Source organism: Colletotrichum karsti (genome assembly GCF_011947395.1).
Source record: "Colletotrichum karsti strain CkLH20 chromosome Unknown Scaffold42, whole genome shotgun sequence".
Lineage (NCBI taxonomy): Eukaryota > Fungi > Ascomycota > Sordariomycetes > Glomerellales > Glomerellaceae > Colletotrichum > Colletotrichum karsti.
The window spans coordinates 132,681-153,787 of NW_024065942.1; the positions used below are offsets into that span (position 1 = coordinate 132,681).

General features: G+C 53.5%; 7 protein-coding genes across 7 annotated transcripts; 4 read left to right on the plus strand and 3 right to left on the minus strand.

Moving 5' to 3' along the window:
- Positions 1 to 836: 836 nt before the first annotated feature.
- Positions 837 to 1,227, plus strand: CkaCkLH20_10697 (uncharacterized protein; the record flags this gene model as incomplete). Its single annotated transcript, XM_038893411.1, has 3 exons — positions 837 to 961; positions 1,017 to 1,063; positions 1,112 to 1,227. 3 exons carry the CDS (start codon positions 837 to 839, stop codon positions 1,225 to 1,227), a joined length of 288 nt encoding a protein of 95 aa, XP_038741224.1.
- Positions 1,228 to 2,834: 1,607 nt separating this feature from the next.
- CkaCkLH20_10698 (major facilitator superfamily transporter) lies at positions 2,835 to 4,724 on the minus strand (the record flags this gene model as incomplete). Its single annotated transcript, XM_038893412.1, has 6 exons — positions 2,835 to 3,075; positions 3,143 to 3,837; positions 3,899 to 4,118; positions 4,175 to 4,307; positions 4,371 to 4,560; positions 4,614 to 4,724. The coding sequence occupies 6 exons, from the start codon at positions 4,722 to 4,724 to the stop codon at positions 2,835 to 2,837; spliced, it is 1,590 nt and encodes a 529-aa protein (XP_038741225.1).
- A 436-nt stretch (positions 4,725 to 5,160) lies between these two features.
- On the plus strand, positions 5,161 to 6,220 carry CkaCkLH20_10699 (uncharacterized protein; the record flags this gene model as incomplete). Its single annotated transcript, XM_038893413.1, has 4 exons — positions 5,161 to 5,494; positions 5,547 to 5,675; positions 5,733 to 5,869; positions 5,924 to 6,220. The coding sequence occupies 4 exons, from the start codon at positions 5,161 to 5,163 to the stop codon at positions 6,218 to 6,220; spliced, it is 897 nt and encodes a 298-aa protein (XP_038741226.1).
- Positions 6,221 to 6,626: 406 nt separating this feature from the next.
- On the minus strand, positions 6,627 to 7,551 carry CkaCkLH20_10700 (thioesterase domain containing protein; the record flags this gene model as incomplete). Its single annotated transcript, XM_038893414.1, has 3 exons — positions 6,627 to 6,680; positions 6,734 to 7,230; positions 7,290 to 7,551. The coding sequence occupies 3 exons, from the start codon at positions 7,549 to 7,551 to the stop codon at positions 6,627 to 6,629; spliced, it is 813 nt and encodes a 270-aa protein (XP_038741227.1).
- A 497-nt stretch (positions 7,552 to 8,048) lies between these two features.
- Positions 8,049 to 8,741, plus strand: CkaCkLH20_10701 (uncharacterized protein; the record flags this gene model as incomplete). The annotated part of the gene is made up of 1 exon (XM_038893415.1): positions 8,049 to 8,741. One exon carries the CDS (start codon positions 8,049 to 8,051, stop codon positions 8,739 to 8,741), a length of 693 nt encoding a protein of 230 aa, XP_038741228.1.
- A 430-nt stretch (positions 8,742 to 9,171) lies between these two features.
- On the minus strand, positions 9,172 to 10,227 carry CkaCkLH20_10702 (uncharacterized protein; the record flags this gene model as incomplete). Its single annotated transcript, XM_038893416.1, has 4 exons — positions 9,172 to 9,510; positions 9,563 to 9,702; positions 9,751 to 9,876; positions 9,936 to 10,227. 4 exons carry the CDS (start codon positions 10,225 to 10,227, stop codon positions 9,172 to 9,174), a joined length of 897 nt encoding a protein of 298 aa, XP_038741229.1.
- Positions 10,228 to 19,181: 8,954 nt separating this feature from the next.
- CkaCkLH20_10703 (mitochondrial nadh kinase) lies at positions 19,182 to 20,579 on the plus strand (the record flags this gene model as incomplete). Its single annotated transcript, XM_038893417.1, has 1 exon — positions 19,182 to 20,579. The coding sequence occupies one exon, from the start codon at positions 19,182 to 19,184 to the stop codon at positions 20,577 to 20,579; it is 1,398 nt and encodes a 465-aa protein (XP_038741230.1).
- Between the last annotated feature and the right edge of the window lie 528 nt (positions 20,580 to 21,107).

A 21,107-nucleotide genomic window follows, 5' to 3' on the forward strand; every position in this document is an offset into this window, starting at 1 on the left:
TCGACTGTTCCTGTTCGTGTCAATAGTCACATGCGCTTTGTAGACCGGTTTTCATTGCTGCAGGTCAGTGAGTATTCTTCCCGCCCAGGGCCTTTCACCAGAATTTCACCGAAGAGTCTGTTTACCCAACTTCATCAAACTGTAGTTTACCGATAGGTGAAAGAACCGAGAATAGTGGCTGCACGAATGATGCGGGGGTTAATGCTGTGCCTCAAACTTTGACGACGCGGACTTCCTCACTTCCCGAGCATGGGAATGATACCGCACGTGGATATTATGATTCTACTTAAGCTTCAACACGTTAGCAGCCGGCCAACAGGGAGGATACATCATGGTCAAAGAGTTTTAGGATGATGAAGAAGAGAATTTTGGTAAATTGGGTGCAGTGGACTGATCCCATGTTGCAGTCGATGGTGTTGTTGGTTGGTGGTGAACAGTCAAACACCCGAAGGCATCAAATGGGTTTATGGCATCACATCGCTAGCCAAGGGCTCGTGATGCAAAGACTTTCGGCAACATTCTGTCAATATGTGGTGATATTGGTCGTTACATGTAGCCCGGTACGTCCAAGCCTCGAACAGCGAGAAACCTGACAAGGCTCAACTGCATGAGCATCACGCTGGGCGATGCCTCATTTTGTACCCAGCCAAGGGAGAACGCGCAGAACAATGAATATTTTGCTTACCCGAGGTCACCCCCTCAAAATACGCGGCGAATCCTCTTCTCGATTCCAGTGGCATCAAGCTCCCGTCACTGCCAGCTACTTAAACAACCGAAGTACCTGTGATGTGACGGATTCACTTCCTATTAAGCAAATAGACAATCCCATCTTCAACATGCAGCTCACCACCCTCGTTTCCGCCTTGACCCTTGCGGTCAACAGCGCCACCGCGATCCCGGTCGTCGACGCTGTGCCCGACCTTCTGGACAAGCGCCAGACAGCCAGCGGTTGCAACTACTTGTGACTCCTCCCCCTCAACGTCGGCGAACTGATCCAAGCTGACTCCAATCCAAAGCTCCTCTCCACGCTGCTGCGTTCCCGCCGTCTGCCAGTCCCGCGATGGTAAGGCCCCTAACTGGACCTTGACAAGAGAGACTAACATATTCCCAGGAGCCATCTACCAGATTAACACCGATGCTATCAAAAATAATCGCCACGGTTGTGACCCCCCTTGGGCCTTCATTGCCAAAAGCAACACGCAGTTCCCTGGCTACTGCTGCCGTTAGTCAGAGGGAGAGGAACCGGAGGGTATTCTTAGGGAGAAAGCTCTCGGGTTCCTAAGCTCTGATGGTTTCGACCAACTTTAAAGAGTCCGGGCTGGTATGATACTTGAATCAAGTTCATTCATTTCGTCGCTTTTAGATACATGTCAGAAGTGGATCATTGGAATGGCTCCGACTTGATTTATCCGAGGGTGCGTCATGTACTGGTATCTCATCGACTGCTGAATGACTCCAAAACTTAAGTTAGTACTGAGGGGTCAGCTAGTGTAGCTTTTCTTGAAATCTTTTTACTCTAATAGAATAATTTAAATCCATCCAGATTGGGGCAAAACGGGGGATATTCATAGCAGACTTTTTGGCGTCATTAGTTGTCGATGAGGTAGGTAATGTTCGGACTTTGCAGTCGTGATGCTACAACAGATGCAATATAATAAGTCCCGGTACAAACGTCAACTCATTACAACATTGAAGTTCGGAACAGTCAGTTGGCAAGAGAAAAGCCTCTGATCATTGCGCGTCCTCACAACTCTCATGGTCCAATTAAGAACGGCCGCGTGAATTAAAAATGGCATCACCTAGCTTGTCGGCGGGTGTGGCTTGCCGGGCCGAAGTAGAGAGGCGCCACAGGACTAGAACACCATGAATGGGATACGGTTTAAATCTGGGTTTGCGTCTTTGTGTGCCCCTGTAAGGAGGCCATTTGGAGTCATGCACTCGCCGGTTGGCCTGATTCTCTGTTGGTTGACATACTGTTGGCTGAGGGCAAATTTGGCGTGGGGCTAAACCATCCATTCCCTCGCATTTCCACGTCCAGAGTTTGACAAAGACTAACTCATGCTTGTCTGAGGCGCGTATCTTCGAAGCTGAACCAAAGTCCCCCATTCACCTTTGTCCCTTGCTCGCTGGATACACGCGCAGCGGGACTGAAGTTCCAAAGTCCCAACATGTTATCTGCCTATTTAGTTGTATCCTGCGAGAGTGTGTGCCTGATGCTCCTGCTAGGCCCTTTACCACATTCGAGCGTCTGCTATGTGCCTTGGCTTCTGACTGTTGGCTTGGCAGCGGACTTTGGTATCTTTCGTCGACTATCGTGGGCCGACACCTCAATTCGAAAAGCGAAACAAGATGTAGTTATTCCTGGAGGCCTGCCTAGACCACGAGCAGAGTAGCAATTATTCGGGTTCTTTTCCATCTTTGTGGAATGGACGGACGAGATTGGTGTACTTGAAAATTGAAAGTCGAACCTGTTTCGAGAATTTCCCCTTCCAGCAATCGTGCCGGGGCACAGAGCCCCACCCGGCCCCAAAATGACGGTCGAAATCCCGCATGTGGGGCCGTTTGTCGGCCTGACGGGCTTGTCATGTTTCTAGCCGATGTGGAAATGCAGAGAAGCTGCATTGGTGATAGCAAGCTTGAATGACAATATCCGTCGGGAAATACGGGCGGATGGCAGATGCATTTTGTCAATTGACTCGGTGCCGTAAGAACTGTTAATTCTATTCTTCGCAGCTTCTAGTATCTTGACCTATCTGTTCTATCTATCCTCTATTGACATGCATCGATAGCAAGACATAGCTTATCAATTTGGCGCAGATGAACATAGCAATGCTTTACTCGGTGTCCCCAGTGAGCCAAATTTCGTGGCCGTTTCCTTCTTTCACGATCCTGCTGTTGAGGCAACCGATCGCGGCAACTGCGCTGGCAGTCCACCACACGAGGCCAGTCATATTGTGCGACGATCCGTAGCTGTACACGATACCTGCGATCGCCGAAGTTGCTGAGCGTACCAATCCTGTAAGTAAAAAGGCGCTACTGTGGGTTCGAGCCAGGGCCGAGGGGTGAGGTGAAGATCTGATGAATGGTTAGCGTTTCCAAGCATTGATGGGGGCTTCTCCCGTTTTTTAGGGGCTTCACTTACAGATTCGTCAACACCAATTGTGCCGGAACAACAAACGTGGAGGTTCCAACCATCATGACCTGGGACAACACGATGAGAAACCAGACCCAGAATCCCTCTTTGCCAGCAGGCGGGGCCGCAGTCGGCGGTGCCGCGGCGATGTATGGGATGATGAAGTACAGCAGCGGCATCCCCATCATGAAGGTCCGCCACATCTTCAGCGTTCCCATGCGGCGGTTGATCCGGGGGTAAATGAACAGCTGCGTGGGCAATCCCATCACGCCAACGATGAACAGGGACCACATGATGCGATCGGGTTTCATACCCGCGCCGCCGGAGAAGAAGAACGGCAATCGCGCCTGGTTCTTCGTGTCGACGGGGTCACTGAGGAAACTCGTCCAGAGCGTGTTGTAGGTCGTGATGTGGTACTCCTGGAGCGCATACGCCACGAGCGTCAAGCAGACGTTCCGCGTGAACATTCTCCGCAGGGGCAAGATGCGCTGGGGTTTGGCGGGCTTGAGCGACTCCGGGTGCTCTTCTGAGTCTCTGTCCGCCGCCTCCGGGTCGTCGGCGATCATGCGCGACATCTCCTCGTGCGAAGCTTCTTCCTGGGCGACTCGGCTGGCGGTAGCAACCTTGCTGCCGAAGAAGATCGTGCGGACCTTTCTTGTGAACGCAATACCTGGATCGTAGCGGTCTTTCAATGGCTCGAGGGTCTGGGTTATTGGCGATTAGCATGTTTTCTGTCTTAAGCAGATTGCAGCTAGGTCTACACACCTCTTCAAGGAAGAAGAACACCGCACAGAAGGCTATCAGGAGGAAGAAGCCGCTCAAGAGGGCGGGCGGTGCGTATGGCCATGCCTTCAAGAACGCGTTATTCCCGAACTTTTCGGGGTATTTTCCAGCAAGGTCCGCTAACTGTCCTGCCATCAGGGGGCTGAACATCGCGGCGACGTTGAATGAAATTGGGAGCAGCAAGAAGGCGTGCGGTTGGTATCTGGAATTCGCATTAGCAAGACGCTGACCAGAAGCTTCGCTGCGACTGGAACAGACCGTTTCTCTGCCACCACCTCAGAGACCATCGTCCGAATCGTCGCGACATTGCCGTTGACGAGTCCTTCTAGGATGCGGAGAGCCAATGCTTGCTTGAAGTTGGTGATAAACCCGAACGAAACACAACCGATAACTGCAACAGCTCCCTATTAGCGCTGAACCAATCAACCGCAATATCGAGGCCTCGAAGGCTTACAGGATCCCGCAACTCCGAGAAGCAGGACCGGTTTCCTGCCTCCTCTGGGAGAGTCCGCCAGCCTGCCGAGGAACATTGACGAGAAACATTGCGAGAGCATGAAACTCGTTTGCATGTACGCCACCTGCCGTACCACTGATCCGGAATCGAGATTGGGGTCCAGAGACTGGAGCTGGTAGAAGAGGTAGGTCTACCGCGAGTCCGTCAGTAAAGCCGGTGACTTTCGAGGTTCGTAATACGTACGAGCAGCGAGATGCTGACCACCGGCTCCGCAAACCGCAGGAAACATAATATCGCGAGTTGATCTTTCCTGGGAAGAGATCTCCAAGTCACTTCGTCCTTCTTTGCATCCATTCTGGTCTATCTTAGCCGTCAGTTCGATGGCTTCTGCTAGGGCGTTGATTCTGCTCGCGAGTTGCAGGTAATCGGGTACCAACAGTACAGGGCAATACCACAGTAAAACGACTGCAATTTGCAAGCTGAATCAACCAGAGTCACTGAAACAGGCGAGGAAGACAAGCTAGGTGCTGAGAGGACAGGCCAACTCGGCGACTGACTCGGAACAGCTGGGGTACTGGGGACATCTCGGTCCGCTGTGGGTGCTCAGCTATTATTGAAACATTGTATGAACCTAGGACTCCTCGGTCCGCTGCCGAAAGCCCCAAATCATCTCTGGCAGCTGTCAATTGCACCCTGTGGAAGACGCTGTGTGACGAGCAAATGCCAGTTTGCCTTCCAAATCGCCATCACCGACCGTCGCTGATTGTTTTACAGCTAATCGCCAGCCAACATGGGTAAGAGTGTCAAGTTTGTCAAGGACGAAAGCCGCATGGCCAAGTACAGCCCGTTAGAGGAGGCAGACGCCGACGATGAGCTGGACAGCGTTGGCAGCATGGAGCTCAACGGCAGGGAAGGACACTCCCCTACCTTTCCAGACGAATGGAATCACGACCGGATAGTATGGGACCAGCGTCTTCAACGCGTACAGAAAATCGTCTGGATTGAGGGTGTCATCATCGCCATGCTGTTTGGCTTGGTTGTCTTTCTCGGTCTGCAGGCGTTTTGGCCCAAGAATGACGGTGGTGTCCCGCTGGGCGTTGACCCGAGCGGCTTTGTTCCCCCGGGTAGGTGAAGACGACACTAATGGCGACTGATTGATACTGATAAATGTCACAGAAATCGGCCAGCCGGTGAAGTGGATGAAGTACGACGACGAGAGCGATCCGCACTATTTCAAGCCCGACGTATTCGACAGCATCGAGAGCGTACAAGAAGCTGCCAGACATTTCAAGATGTTGCACAATGGTACAATACACCGACGCACACCGGGAACTGTCTTCGATTTTCTGACATGCCTAATAGCATCCAACGTCCGAATCAATGGAAAGTACACGACTTACATGGATTTCAACGACGAGCAACAACCGCTGCCGCCATACGTCACCCGTAAGGGCTCAGAACTCTACAGCATCAGGGCTTTCCACCAGATGCATTGCGTGGTAAGAACCTCCGCCGTGAAAAATTCGTGCTCTGCGTACTCACATCGGTAATAGTCTATCGTTTTCGAGGATATCGGCTACAGGGTCTTGAACAAGACATCGAAGTGGGAAGTCGGCCACGTTATCCACTGCCTGAACACGATACGATCCGCCGTCACTTGTTTAGCTGACGCGACCCCGCTATCATACGTGCATGGGATGGGAGTAGGGCATACCACGGACGATCAACAGTCGCATTGTCGGGACTTCTTCGCGCTGAGAGAATGGGCTCATGACCCCGTTCGGGCGGTCCAGTGGATGAATGTGGCGCCGGATGATGAGAAGGATAGATACGAAGAAATCGTGCCTTAGGATAGATCTGCATGTAGACTTGCATTGTCTTGCGTTGACAGCATCATGATAGAACTAGTTGGCGAATATTAGAAGAACCCATGATAGCATTGGCAGTCTGACAAACAAATGCAATATGCCGCGCAGTATAATGCAGCCACCTTCTGGCCATTGATATCTCGTCATACCCAACGACTACACATTACATAGGCAGTCTAAGGTCATTCGCCTCGTCATGATCGCCCAAGCGGAGTTGTAATCACTATGTAGATCACGAGGTCTATCAGGCGCGGGCTTATCTGCAAAGCCGGTCAAGAACGGATGCATAGCATTCACTGGTTTCAAACATGAATATTCAAACAGATAAGAGTGAAAGGACTTGTTATTCATATGCCACATTGAGTACAAAATCACATCTCCCAATTGTCTAATCTAAGATCATGTCTAGGCTCTTTCTGATATGTGCCGTGACGGTATCAATCTGCAAAGACTGTCAGCACCTTTACCTGCAACGTAGTGAGGGCTCGAACTTACATGCTCAGAATCGAAAACGCTGTAATGATTTCCAGACGTCTCTATCACACGCTCCACGAAACCCTCTTGCATATCTTCCCAGCCCAGCTGCGGCAAGAACCTGGTCCTATCCAACGGACACTTCTCCCCCGGATCAGCCATCGGCACCATATCCTTTGCTCTAATAAGCACAGCATGTGGCGGCGTCGGATCGACACCGTACGAGCGAGCAGTCCCAAGCAGTCCGGTCCTCGGCATAGACCACGACGGGGGATCCCACTGATCGGAGAGGCATGTTGCTCTCATAAGCGCCGTCATGAGCTTGTCTCGAGTCTCTTGGTTCACGCCGGGCAATGCCGGCGCGTGATGCAGCTTCGCTGGCTCTTTTTGGGCCTCCGGTCGCGGGCACCTGGGGTAGACGGAGTCGATCAGGATGATTCGAGAGACGCGAAGGCCTCTGCCTGACGTTGCCAGCATGTGCGCGATCTGAACTGACAACACTCCGCCAAACGACCAGCCTATTATCGCGTTAGGGATAGTGCGAAAGGACGATGCAAGTCGGGAACCCATTACACACCTCCAAGTACAATCTCGCCTCTTAGCATCACTCGCTTGATGAGGCGGATGTAAGCTTCGGCGATATCCTTTACGCTTTGCCAGCCGCCGATGCCATCGGCATCAAACTTGGGGTCCCATATTCCGTAAACGCGCCGGCCTAGTGTGCCGACTTTGAAATAGCTAGTCAATAAGCCACTGGCATCGTGAATGAGGAAGAGTGGGGGTGGTTCATTACGAGACCGCGGGAGGTCTTGAATCAGGACCGGATTGGCGGCAGGCATGGTTGATGCTCGATACGGGGTTGGAAATAGGAGCTGTGATTCCTCTCGATTTCAAGTGCAAAAATAATGGGTGAGACGAAAAGCGGTGGGAAAGTGCAAGAGCCTAGTCAGAGGATGCAAACGGCTTGGAATCAACACAAGGTCAGCTGCTGTAGCTTGTACGACACGATTTGGCTGGAATAGTTTTGTCAACTCTTTGCTGTCAGTTTGCCGGTTGTTCTGGAAGCAGGGGTCCAATCCGCGGTCCGAAGTGTGTTGGTGAACTTTATTTTCCCTGGATCTAGTCCGAGGAGTGAGTGCACACTGCATCTGCCCCTACATCATCGATCCCTGTCTTCAATTCTGGTCACTTTACCAAAGTTGGTAATAGTTTCTGTCCACAGCTGATTACACGTAAGTTTGGCAGTTCTCGATACAGTTCATCCAACTTCAGACTGACTTTCCCGCGTGGTTCTCAAGCACAACACCGCTCAAAACAAATCCCACAGCCAAGGGCCATGGAGAAACAAAAACTCCTCAGCGAGCAACAAGACCCGGAAGACACAGTACCAAATCTGAACGCCTACCATGACGAAACCGACTCCGTTGACTACACTCCCGATGTGATATCGAAGCGCAAGGCGAGGCGCAGCCGCATCTGGTCGGTCGTGAGAAAGGCGGCGTTCATCCCGGCGGCCGTCGCGATCTTCTACCTCGGACGCGCAACCCACGACATGACGCCGTCCAGACCTCCCGAGCCTGTGTCTTTGGGCAAATGCTCGCCCGACTGGAAAGAGTCGAAGGCTCGCGGATGCGTGTACGACTTTATGCTTTCGACGTGGATGCACCCAAAGTGCTTCAACGAGGAGATGCATGAGCGGTATCTCGGGTACATGAAGTGGAGGAACACGACGTTCTGGTACGAGAGGGAGCGAATCAATGAGGTGCCGTTTGATGTCGCGGCGAAGGGGGAGCATGGGGAGATTTTCACGGACGGCACCGTCCATCACATGCACTGCAGTTACGTGTGGGACAGGATCACGTATGCTTCTCACTTCAAACCGAGAGTATTGGATTCTCTTTGCAGAGACCCGAAGCATGTGGAGCATTGTATTCTGTACAATGGGATTCCGCAGTCTTGGGAGATCGACTTGCCCAATATCACGAGGGTTTACAACGAGCCTCATGAGGTTGACTGCTTGATTGGGTAATCCAGATCTCATTCATCGTGTTGCATGTTGGTACATACGAAAAGTAGAGTGATAAAATCTCAAATTTCATGGAAATAAACACTGTCGAATCCGAGCGACCATTGAATTACAGTTGCGGAAGTGAATGGCAACTCGGTGCCGATTTAAGCAATCAGTTGTCACTCGTGAGCTTTGGTTTCGACTATTGAAGTTGATTGCGTATTTGATCCTGTCGGTGTTGATTGAACCTGCCGGAGTGACGTCGGGAGCTTTTTCGTGAAGATGACAGCTAATCTCATGTACGAGGTCTCATGTTCAGGATCGCCAACAGATATAGGTAGCAAAAATCTGATTTATTGACCACTGGAAATATCAAACACGCTACATACTGCTTTCCAGACATTCTAATCCTCGGCTGTGAGATGAAGAGACCGATGTTTGCCAGACTTCATCAAGCGAGTCCAATTTCCTCCAACTCAGAGAGCTTAGGAAACGGAATAATCTCAGTGTAGTTATCGTGCTTCGCCCCCTCAGGCGCCATGTTCTTGTACCGAACTCCCCTAACAGGATCATTCGCCCACTTCCGCAGAGCCGACCAGTCCCGGCACATGAACTTCTGGTCATCCGTGACGTGACCCACGGCGAAGCCGTTCACATAGGTCATTGGCGACGCATCCGCCAAGCACATGATGGCCTCCCGGATGGCGTTCAGGCAGTGAGCGACGTGCTGAGGAGCCCATTGTGACGAGATGTTGTGCACGCGATGGCCGTATTCCTCCGTGATTGAAATCTGTACCTCGTCAGTGGGCAGCCTGCACACAAAAGAAACTTCGCGGACGTACCAGGCAATGCATCTGGTGGAATGACCGAATGATGTATGTCTGTCGGTACGAGACGGTTGAATAGTACGCCGGCAATTTGGCAACGGTCCCGTCTGGTTTGTGCCAGTCTGCGAAATTGTCGTTTACCAAGACGTTGGAAGCTAGAACACTGATCAGCATGATGCGTTCTCCAGAGGTGAGGGACTCACAGTTGTGCAAGCTCTTCAGCTTCTGAACCACCAGTTTCGTCTTATTTAAATCATTGAAAGTGTCCTCCTCGATGTAATACGGTGATGATTTGTCGAATATTGTCCATCTACCCGGTTCGCCGATTTCTTCAACATCACATCAGTAATCGTGACAGCAAGCTTGGTTGATGGTTGGGCGAACTCACCAGGCGGTACAAAACCGCTGTGGTCGCTTCCAATGTGGCCGCATTTGTGGACGTCTTGGGCGTACGAAACCCGATCAAACACCGCGAAAATCGTCACTAACAGCAACGCTACGACAGTGATGAGCAGGCTCACGCGTAGACACCATGCGTTGCTCTCCAGCGCTGCTATCTGCTCTCGCAGATTTTCGTCCGTCTCCTCCTCTGGTTGTCGCTCATCATCGTCCGATTGACTGGTTCTGACTTCCTTGTAAGCATGTGTTGGTGGCCACAAAGACGACTTCAGCTTCTCCATGGTCTCGATTTGTGCCCAGCCGTCTCGATCGCGGCCGATTGTAACTGTCGATTTGGATTAATAGGGTCAACTTGACGTGCAACAACGTCCGCTGGATGGGAAATGCAACAAAAGAAGCTCAGAAAGCTAGGTGACAGCATGCATGCATTCGGGTTCCTCCATCAGCTGCAGTGGTTTCTCTGATCTCGTCCAGTGAGGTCACCGAGTCATGGGCAAGGGTTTGGCCTTGACCGCGCTGCCGGACCGAGTGATTGTGTGCTCTTGGGGGCTGAATACTTGCGGTCCGAACTTACTTTCCCGCCCCAAAGCTTCTGGCAAGGGTTTTGCTGGGCATGTTCTGCGAGGTCCGGATACTTTCAGTTGATAGCAGTGCCTGGATGAACACAGGGATATTGGTGGTCTTCCAGCTGGTATTTGCCTTTGCACATCAACTGAACTTCACTTCTAGAAGCATTCTGGCGCCAATCTTAGTTGGTCTGATCAATACCACACAGGTCTTCGTAGTATCATTGAAGCCTGCTCTATCGTCACGCTCCCAACGCGGAGCAGCCTTGAAGCACACAACATGCAAGAGAAGAACAGCGACACAACGATGCCGGCACCAGTTGCAATCTGCGGGATAGGCCTGCGGTTGCCGGGCGGCATCAACACGCCCACTTCACTGTACAACTTCCTCATCTCCAAGAAAGATGCGCGCTCAAAACCAGACCTACCACGCTATGCATCACAGAACCACCACTTCACAGGAACAGGCAAGTCGGGGTCTCTCCCCACAGAAGAGGGATACTGGCTTTCCGACGATGACGTCTCAAAATTTGACCCTTCGTTATTTTCCATGAACCCCAAAGAGATGGCAAAATTGGATCCCCAGCAGCGGCTGCTGCTGCAAGTTGTTTGGGAAGCCCTAGAGAGCGCCGCGGAGACGGAATGGCAGGGCCAGAGAATCGGTTGCTACGTCGGCAGCTTTGGCGACGACTGGCGGGAGATGCATGCTGTTGATACCCAGGACGATGGCATGTATCGGCTCACAGGCTACATGGATTTCGTGCAGGCAAACCGCATTTCTCATGCATTTGATTTGAGAGGCCCTAGGTAAGTACATGCTGTAATATGAGAGAAGCAGACGCAACTGATCGCATTTTCAGTATGACTGTCCGAACCGCCTGTTCTGCAGCCGGTCTCGCGGTGCATCTCGCCTGCCAGGCGATTCGCGCTGGGGAATGCGACTCGGCTATCGTGGCAGGGTCCAACCTGATGCTGTCTCCGGGCTTCACCAAGCTCATGGCCGAGCAAAGCGTGCTCTCACCAGACGCCTCATGTAAGACATTCGATTCAAGTGCCAACGGTTATGCTCGCGCGGAGGCCGTCAATTGCCTCTTCATCAAGAGACTCGACTGCGCCATCCGCGACGGAAACCCTATCAGAGCCGTGATCCGCGGATCAGCCACTAACTCTGATGGGAAGACGCTGGGTTTGACGACACCGAGCGCGCAAGCTCAGCAAGAGTTGATCCGCGACGCATATCGCTATGCCGGCATCCCCGAGTCCGACATGTGGCAGACGGCAATGGTCGAATGCCACGGCACTGGCACTGCTGTTGGAGACACCATCGAAGCAAACACGGTGGGTGCCGTTTTTGGCGAAAAAGGAATGCTCATTGGCTCTGTGAGTCTTTCAATCTTGGTGATACGGGAAAAATGCTTATTCCTCACAGGTAAAACCCAACATGGGCCACTCTGAGGCGGCTTCCGCAATCACCAGCATAGTCAAGGCTGTTTTATCACTTGAGACGCGTACGATAATACCCAATATCAAATTTGAGAACCCCAGTGTTAGCAGTAAGTTTGTTTGTTCACTCCGACCGGCGTCCGTCTCGCTGACGACACTGCAGTTCCTTTTTCATCAGGCACCTTGAAAGTACCCACAGAACCATTGCCTTGGCCGGAAGACCGCGCCGAACGCATCGGCATCAATAGTTTCGGCATTGGCGGGACCAATGTGCATGTAAGTCTCGCCTCATAAAATTGCTCTCATCTCTTCTGACCAAGAGCCCCAGATAATTCTAGAATCGGCTGCGTCACTGACAAAGCCGACGGCGATCCGGGGCCCCGGCAATGTGGATACCCCGCCTCCGTCTCCACCCCTCCGGAGGGAACCGGCGACCCTGCTTCTTTTCTCGGCCGGCCACGAAGAATCTCTGAAAAACATGGTGGTCAACTACAAAAACTTCTTGCACGCCCAACCGTCAAGGTTAGAAGGTATCGCGTACACTTTGATGCATCGCCGATCACACCTCGGCTGCCGGACGTTCACCGTGGTCACCGATGAGTGCGAAAGCATCGTCTTCAACCCACCTCCACTGCCAAGCTTCAAGTCAAATACACAGAATGGAGGCATCGCGTTTGTGTTCACTGGACAAGGGGCTCAGTGGGCCCGCATGGGTTCACACCTGCTCAAGTCCAGCCGGGAATTCCTGCAGGACATCAGAGACATGGACGCGGTCTTGAAGAGTCTCCCGCAAGAACACCGACCCAGCTGGGAGATTAGAGGTAAGAAGAACTACCTCACGACACGGTGGTTTCTGCGCAATCGCTGACATGGCGTTTCATTCAGGTGAATTGATGCGATCGGAGGCGACGTCTCGGCTTGGAGAAGCTGAATTTGCCCAGCCAATTTGCACAGCACTTCAAGTCGCTCTGGTCAGACATCTTGCTAGATACGGCATCAAGCCCAAGGCGGTTGTCGGACACTCGAGCGGTGAGATTGCAGCTGCCTTTGCTGCAGGTGTTCTTACTCTGAAAGAAGCAATCATCGTCGCCTACTACCGTGGTTTCACAGCGAAGAAGCTGAAAAAACAAGGCGCGATGGCAGCGATCGGGCTGGGGAGAGATCAAGTCACGCCGCTCTTGTCTACTGGAGTTACGATTGCCTGTGAGAACAGCAACTCCAGTGTGACATTATCTGGTGATGTTGAACCGTTAGAGGACGTCTGCCGTGCGATCAAAGCAGCGAACCCAGATGAACTGGTTCGTCTCTTGAAGGTGGACAAGGCATATCACTCTCGTAAGTTCATGGAAACCATCTGCTATTACTCTGTAAATGGTTCTAACATCATTTTGTCCAGACCACATGCGCGCCGTTGGGTCTGAATACCAAGCTCTTCTCAAACCTCACCTCAACCCCAGCTCGCCAAAGATCCCGTTCTTCTCCAGCGTATCCCTCCAGAACTTGGAAAGAGGGTCAGACTTCAGTCCCGAGTACTGGCAACGCAACCTAGAGTCTCCGGTTCTCTTCCGTCAGGCTGTCACGCGGCTGCTTCAGACGTCTTCAGTGGCCCTACATCTTGAAGTCGGCCCTCACTCGGCGCTCGCCGGCCCGCTCAAGCAGATTTACTCGGAGAATGCGATCTCACCAGCTTATGTTACTGCCCAGAAGCGTGGCGTGAATGGCACGGTGTCATTTCTAGCAGCGGTGGGCGAGCTTCACTGCCGCGGTGCAACGGTCAAGTTTCCCGTCCTGGATGGAGTTCGCCCGTTGACGGATTTGCCGCCGTATCCATGGCACCTGAGCAAGAAGTATTGGCCGGAATCCAGAGTGATTAAAGCATGGCAGTTTCCAGAACACCCTCCTCACGAGCTTCTCGGCTCGAGAGTACCGGAAAGCAGTGGCTCAGCTCCCAGTTGGCGTTGTATCTTGTCGCTTGACAAGGTGCCTTGGCTGAAAGATCATTGTGTTGGAACGGATATCGTCTTTCCGGCAGCTGGGTACCTAGCCATGGTTGGCGAAGCTAGTCGTCAGCAATCAGGCGATGAAGACTTCACGGTCCGTGACTTCAGCGTTATGAACGCCCTGGTCCTATCGTCTGGCCAGCAGGTGGAATTTCTGACCTCAATACGGCGAGAGCGTCTGACGGCTTCAGACGTTTCCGACTGGTGGGAGCTGAGCATCCAGAGCCACAGCTCTTCCGGGACCTGGGCCACGCACTGCACTTGCCGAGTCAAGAGCGGACAAGCCTCCCAAGTCCCTGACTTATCAGTTCTCGAGGGCGATTTCTTCCCTCGTTCCTTTGAGCCCTCACGGTGGTACAAGGCAATGGCGAGTGTGGGATACAAATATGGTCCTCTGTTCAGAGGGTTGAAGAGTGTTCGAACGAGCGTCGCACGGCCGGCTGCAGTCTTTGACATCACCGATGAACGTGAAGACAATGTTCTTCATGAACCCAGAACATACACTCTCCACCCAAGGACTATCGATCAAGTCCTGCAGTCCATGGTAGTAGCGAACAGTTCTGGAGAGCCTCGTCTCCTAGACAAGCTGTACTTGCCCACCTTCATCGGCGAGGTCTTCATCAGCGGAGCCGCTTCCACACAGCCCATTCAGTTGACGACTCTCAAGACCGACGGATCCGGTACTTGTCGGGGCCACTCGCTCGGACGCGTGTTCGGTAGCACGATGGGTGCTCCTGCTCTCTTCATGAAGGACATTCGATTTTCGCCAATTGAACTCGAAAGCCCGGCGCGGGAGGCAGACAGCTCCAGAGCAGCTCACTTGTCGTGGAAGCCGGACGTCGATCTGGTAGACCAAACACAACTGGTGAACTCTCAAGCCGATGAATCATTTCCCGACATCCACAGGCTGTTGGAGGATCTATTCCTGCTCTGCGGCTCCGTGGCGCTAGATGAAACCTGCAGCCCTGATTTCTCCATGAGTAACCAATACCACCTCACGAAGCATCGTGAATGGTTGGAGAAACACATCTCCAAGGCCGATTATCGGAGAGACTTGACAACTGAAGAACGCTCGTCCGAAATCGAGAAGATTGCCTCCCAGCTCGAGTCTACTCCGGCATCATCGGTTGCGACTCTGATCAAGCGCTGCTGCACCTATGCCCGAGAACTATTTTCCTCCGAGCTGGTGCCTCTTGAGGTCTTTCTTCAGGATAACGCGTTGCACGAGCTCTACGACTGGATGAACACCCTCTTCACATACAAGCCTTTGCTCCAGCTGCTGTCCCACAAAAGAGGAAGGCATCTCAGGATCCTGGAAATCGGTGCCGGGACCGGTGGCCTGACTGCACGGATCTTGAGGGACCTCGTTGCCTCCTTCGGCGACGGCAAGATTGTCGGCAAATATGTCTTCACAGACGTCTCTGCGGGCTTCTTTCCCGCAGCCAAGAAGAGGTTTGAGGATATCTCCCCCGGTTTTCTGGATTACCGCGTGCTTGACATCAGCCGAGATCCCGCTGAACAGGGTTTTGCGGGGGAGCAATACGATCTCATCGTTGCTAGCAATGTAAGACCTCACCATGAACTTGACAACATCACACTGACACTGAATTCAGGTCCTTCACGCGACTCCCGACCTGACTCAGACTCTGCGGCATGCGAGGTCTCTGCTGAAGTCCGATGGTCGATTGCTCATGCATGAACTGTGCTGCGGTAAGTCGCAGTCCCAGAAGAGTGTGCTGCGGCGTCACGAACTAACAATCTGCCAGAAACAAAATGGATCAACTTCATCATGGGATACCTTTCGGGATGGTGGCTGGGCGACGCGGATCACCGCCCGGACAAGCCGTATATCTCTCCGGAGCAGTGGAAAGAGAGGTTACTAGCCGCTGGTTTCTCTGCCCCGGATGTCTTCTACGATAATCAGTCGGCACTCAGGCTGAACGCGACAATCATTGCCCGGCCTGCTTTACCTGACACCCAGATTTCACGACGGGACCAGAGAGTCACCTTGCTCTGCGAGGATGACACGGTGCATCCTGTGGTGGCCAGCTTCAGACGGACACTCGAGGAAAAAGGCTACTCTGTATCGTGCAGGGCCATCACTTCCTGCAAGACTGAAGTAAGCGGGGCCGTCGTATCTCTCGTTGATCTGTGTCGTGGAGACGGCTACTTCCACAACATGACACAGGACAAACTGAATGCGTTCAAGGACTTGCTCCGGACCGTGCAGGAGAAAGACACCGGTCTTCTATGGGTCACCAAATCCAGTCAGCTGAACCCAAACGATCCGACATATGCTCCGGTACTCGGTGTTGCAAGAACAGCCCGCGTTGAGATGGGTCTGACGTTCACGACTTTGGAGGTTGACAACATCAACGAGGACGCCTCCCGAGCTGCTGTCCGGATTGTTAGAAAAACGCTCCTCGACCGCGGCAAATTTGCTGACAGCTCGACCGAAGACATGGAGTTTGTCTATTCTTCTGGCAATATCCAAATCCCCCGATGCCAGTGGACACCCATGACTTCCACTCTACAGGCTCTCAACCCAGCTTCATCGTCAAAAGTGCTACAGATCGGCAGACCCGGAGCGCTTCAGACACTCCACTGGGCTGCCCGCGAGCTGCCAGAGCATCTGCAACCGGACCACGTGCAGATCAAAGTCCACGCAGCAGGCCTCAATTTCAAAGATGTGGTCACAGCCATGGGCCTGATCAACCCTTCGTCGCCTGAAGGTCTCGGGTGCGAAGCAAGCGGCGTGGTGACCGCCGCCGGTTCCTCAGTCACTAACGTCAAAGTCGGAGACCGCGTGATGGTCTTCGCTCCCCAAGCGGCCTGCTTCTCAACCGACCTCCACGCTCCAGCCCACCTATGCGTGCGTATCCCGGATTCCCTCAGTCTGTCCAACGCGGCGGGTATGCCATGCATCTTCATAACCGCTCTCCGAGCGCTCGTCGACAAGGCTGGTCTTCGCGCTGGGCAGAGCGTGCTGATTCACAGCGCAGCTGGCGGTGTGGGTATCGCTGCTATGCAAATCGCGCGATGGATCGGAGCCGAAGTCTACGCGACCGTTGGCAGCGACGAAAAGGCTGATTTTGTGTCTCGCGAGTGGAACGTTTCCAGAGAACACATCTTCTCCTCCCGAGACGCGACTTTCGCCGATGCCTTGAAAAAGGCGACTGGTGGCCGTGGCGTTGATGTCGTTCTCAATTCCCTCTCTGGCGAGTTGCTCCATGCGTCGTGGGACTGCGTCGCGCCTCACGGTACATTCGTCGAACTCGGAAAACGGGACACTCTCGCTGGAGGGAAACTCTCCATGGCGGCATTTGATGAGAATCGGTCGTTCGTGGGTGTTGAGATGGCGAACTTGTCGCTGCAAGATCCTGTCATCGTGTCTCGGCTTCTGGAGCAGACCGTTGGATTTTACGAGCAGGGCCTCATTGCACCGGTTCAGCCGACGCGGGTGTTTGCCTGCCAGGAAATGGAAGATGCTTTCCGGTATCTCCAGAAAGGCACGCACATTGGCAAGGTCATCATTGAGCTCAACGACGATGACCAGAAAGCATTGGAAGTCACTCGGTCGGTTCCGAGCCCCAAGTTCAAGTCCGACGCTGTGTACATACTGGTCGGCGGCATGGGTGGCCTCGGCGGCTCAATTTCTCGCTGGATGGCTTCCCACGGAGCGCGGCATCTTGTGTTTCTCTCGCGGTCGGCCGGCAACTCTGAAGAAGATCAAGCACTCCTGACGGAGCTGCGCGAAATGGGCTGCCACGTCGCGGCCATAGCCTGCGATATCACAGACGAAGCCACAGTGCGTGCCGTCGTCTCGAGAATGGCTTCATCTCAGAAGATTGCTGGTGTGATCAACTTGGCCATGGTCCTCTCCGACGGTGCGCTGCCTTCTTTGTCGCTTTCGCAATGGCACGACGCGACGGCACCCAAGATACGTGGTACCTGGAACCTGCACCGCGTCCTCCCTGCCGACATGGACTTCTTTGTCCTCTTTGGCAGCATGTCGGGAGTGCATGGATATCCAGGACAAGCCAACTATGCTGCGGCCAACACTTTCCTCGACAGCTTTGCGCAGTACCGTCGAGGACTCGGGTTGCCGTGTTCGGTCGTCGATCTCGGGGGCGTGGAAGATGTCGGCTACGTCAGTCGGACGCAAGAAGTGGAAGATGCCATGAGGAAGGCAGGCGCCAAATTGGTCTCCGAGACAGACATGCTCCGAGGCTTGCAGATCGCGATAGCACAGTCTCGGCCGGCGAACAAGAACGCAACGGCCGTTGACGGCCAGCTGATTGTCGGCCTGGACTGCACCATTCCCATCGACGACCCGAGCAACAGGGTTGTCTGGAAACAGGACCCGCGCATGGCCTTGCACCCCGACGACTCGGACGCGATGGCGACATCACAGGATAAGTCAGGCGCGTCTAGCCTGGCAGACTTCATCTCGCGCCTTCGGAGTAACCCGCAGGAGCTCGATACGCCGAGTACCATCGCTCACTTGTCTAAGGAGATTGCACACAAGGTGTTTGGCTTTTTGATGCGGGAAGTTGAAGATGATGGCATTGACACGGGCTTGTCGCCCTCGGCGCTCGGTGTCGACTCCCTCATGACGATTGAGATCCGCAACTGGTGGAAGCATACGCTGGGCGCCGACGTGAGCGTGCTGCAGTTAACGAGCGCGCAAAGTTTCGATCAGCTGGGACAATTGGCTGTGACGCAGTTGAAAAACAAATTGTCATCTGCAGCAAAGTGAATCGAAATTGTTCTGAATAGGGGCGTTCGCATGTTAGATATCTTTAGACTATAGAGCAGATAGGAAAGCTGCGTTAATGGGATCGACACTTGTAGCTTCAGCCAGTAATCAGGTTTATGAGTTGGAATTGCAAATATTCGTGAGAAGAATGTTCAGCTCCGGCTGGCACCGGCTAGCCGGCCGGCTACCACCGGCACGGCCCCATTTAACCCGCATCCCGAAGCGGGGCAACCCGGGATCTTCGGGATGACTCAGCCCGGTGAGCTCGGTGAGGAATGAAGTGGGGCTGGCGAATGGAATTGTCGTCATTGCCAATTCATTCTGTCGCTTCTTCTTCCACACAAGCTACAGCCCGCGACAGCTCAACCTGCCACCAAAACAGGTGCTCGACCACGGGAGCTCAACCATGCCAGCTCCGTGAAGGTCCTTTCTTCTTTTTCTGGTCAGAATATAAATAATACCGCACAATGTCCGGCGCCATGGCATTCGCCCTCCGCGCCCGCCCGCTCTCTGCGACGCCGATTCGAGCTTTTCGACCCATGAGTTTCTCAACAACAGCAGTTGCGCGCACCGCCGAAATTCGAGATGTGTCGATGCTACCTCGAAGGGTCGTGCCGAACTACCGCGATCCCCCGAACTCAACTTCCGGCTTGTTGTCATTGCACTGGCCCAGGCCACCGCGCAACATCCTCCTGATGCCGAAGCTACGATCTCCTCAAGTCCTCCGGGCGACGATCGACTTCGCGAAGCACTTGAACAGTACTTACACAGGCCTGAACCTGATATTCGAACCCCGAGTTACGCAGATGGTTCACGAGTCCTTTGACTTCCCCATCTACACTTGCGACCCCTCAAGCTTCCCCGACAAGATCGACATGATTACGACGCTGGGCGGGGATGGCACTATTCTGCGCGCGGCAAGCCATTTCAGCATGTACTCATCCGTGCCACCGATCCTCGCCTTCAACTTCGGTACGATCGGGTTTCTAGCGGAGTGGAAGTTCGAGGAATACAAGAGGGCGTGGAGGGAGGCGTACATGAGTGGCAGCGGGGTCGCGACCGAGGACCTCTTGACGCCGCACACAAGGGTAGCGAGCGGGGAGATGGAGCATGAGCCTAAGAACGGAGAGAACGGATGGCATCACTCTCCTGGGAAGAGCATGGGACCGAGTCGGGCAGCGAAGATTCTTCTCAGACACCGATTGAGGGTCGGCGTTTTTGATACCAATGGCCAGAATATCAACAGCCAGCTGCTGCCGACAACCAAGTCGCAGGCGCATCTTCCTGCGACCCCACCCGAGGACACAATCTTAACGAAGAGAGACATTCCTCAACCCATTCACGCTCTCAACGAACTCCTCATTCACCGTGGCCCTAAGCCTCATCTAGCCCACATCGACATTTACCTGAACAACCGGTTCCTGACGGAAGCCGTGGCGGACGGCATACTCCTCAGCACACCCACCGGCTCGACTGCTTACAGTCTCAGCGCCGGCGGCTCCATCATTCACCCCCTCGTCAAATCCCTCCTAATCACACCCATCTGCCCACGAAGTCTCAGCTTCCGCCCGCTCGTCCTGCCTCTCAACACCAAGGTGACGCTGAAAGTGAGCAGCAAGAACCGCGACGGCGAGCTCGAGGTAAGCATCGACGGAAAGCGCAGCGCCGGCGCCCCCATCGGCACCGAAATCCGCGTCGAGGGCGAGATGGTCGGCGAGTCCGGCAACGGCGACTGGAAGGGCGGCGTGCCCTGCGTCATCTGCGGGCCGGGCAAGGGCGACGCGTCGGACTACGATGACGACGGCTGGGTCGGTGGCCTGAACGGTCTCCTCATGTTCAACTACCCGATTGGGAGAGGACAGTAAATCAACTCTTGATACCCGAATGTAAAAAACAAAAGTCTTTGGTAGGCGTTGGTGGTATGTACACAACGGCATTGTGTGGGAAACTGGATTGGATCTCGTCTTTGAGGGAGGTACTCTTTCTTTCAACTTTATCAAAACAACGCAGGACCGCGACTTGTTTCGTTACTGTGGACTGATTGTCTCTTTGAGCATCTGGTGAATGTCTCTTCCAGACAAAGTGCTTTAGTCTCGACGGGCAGCGAGGTGAATGAATCGTCCCGGGTTTATTGACTGTCGAGGAAGTAATGACAATGTTGAACACAGCCCAGCATGGGAGGTATATCTTGACGATGTCCTCACCTGTTGCTGAGGTTTCCAGACAACAATCACTCACTCACAAGCATCAGACTCCCCACCCAGCATCCTACACTCATCTACAAGCAGCTATCACACCTAATAGCATCAGCAAACCCGACTCTATTACTCACTATCCGGCATCACGACGACTACAGCACAAACACGGTCACATCCTTCCAGTCACTCATCCCG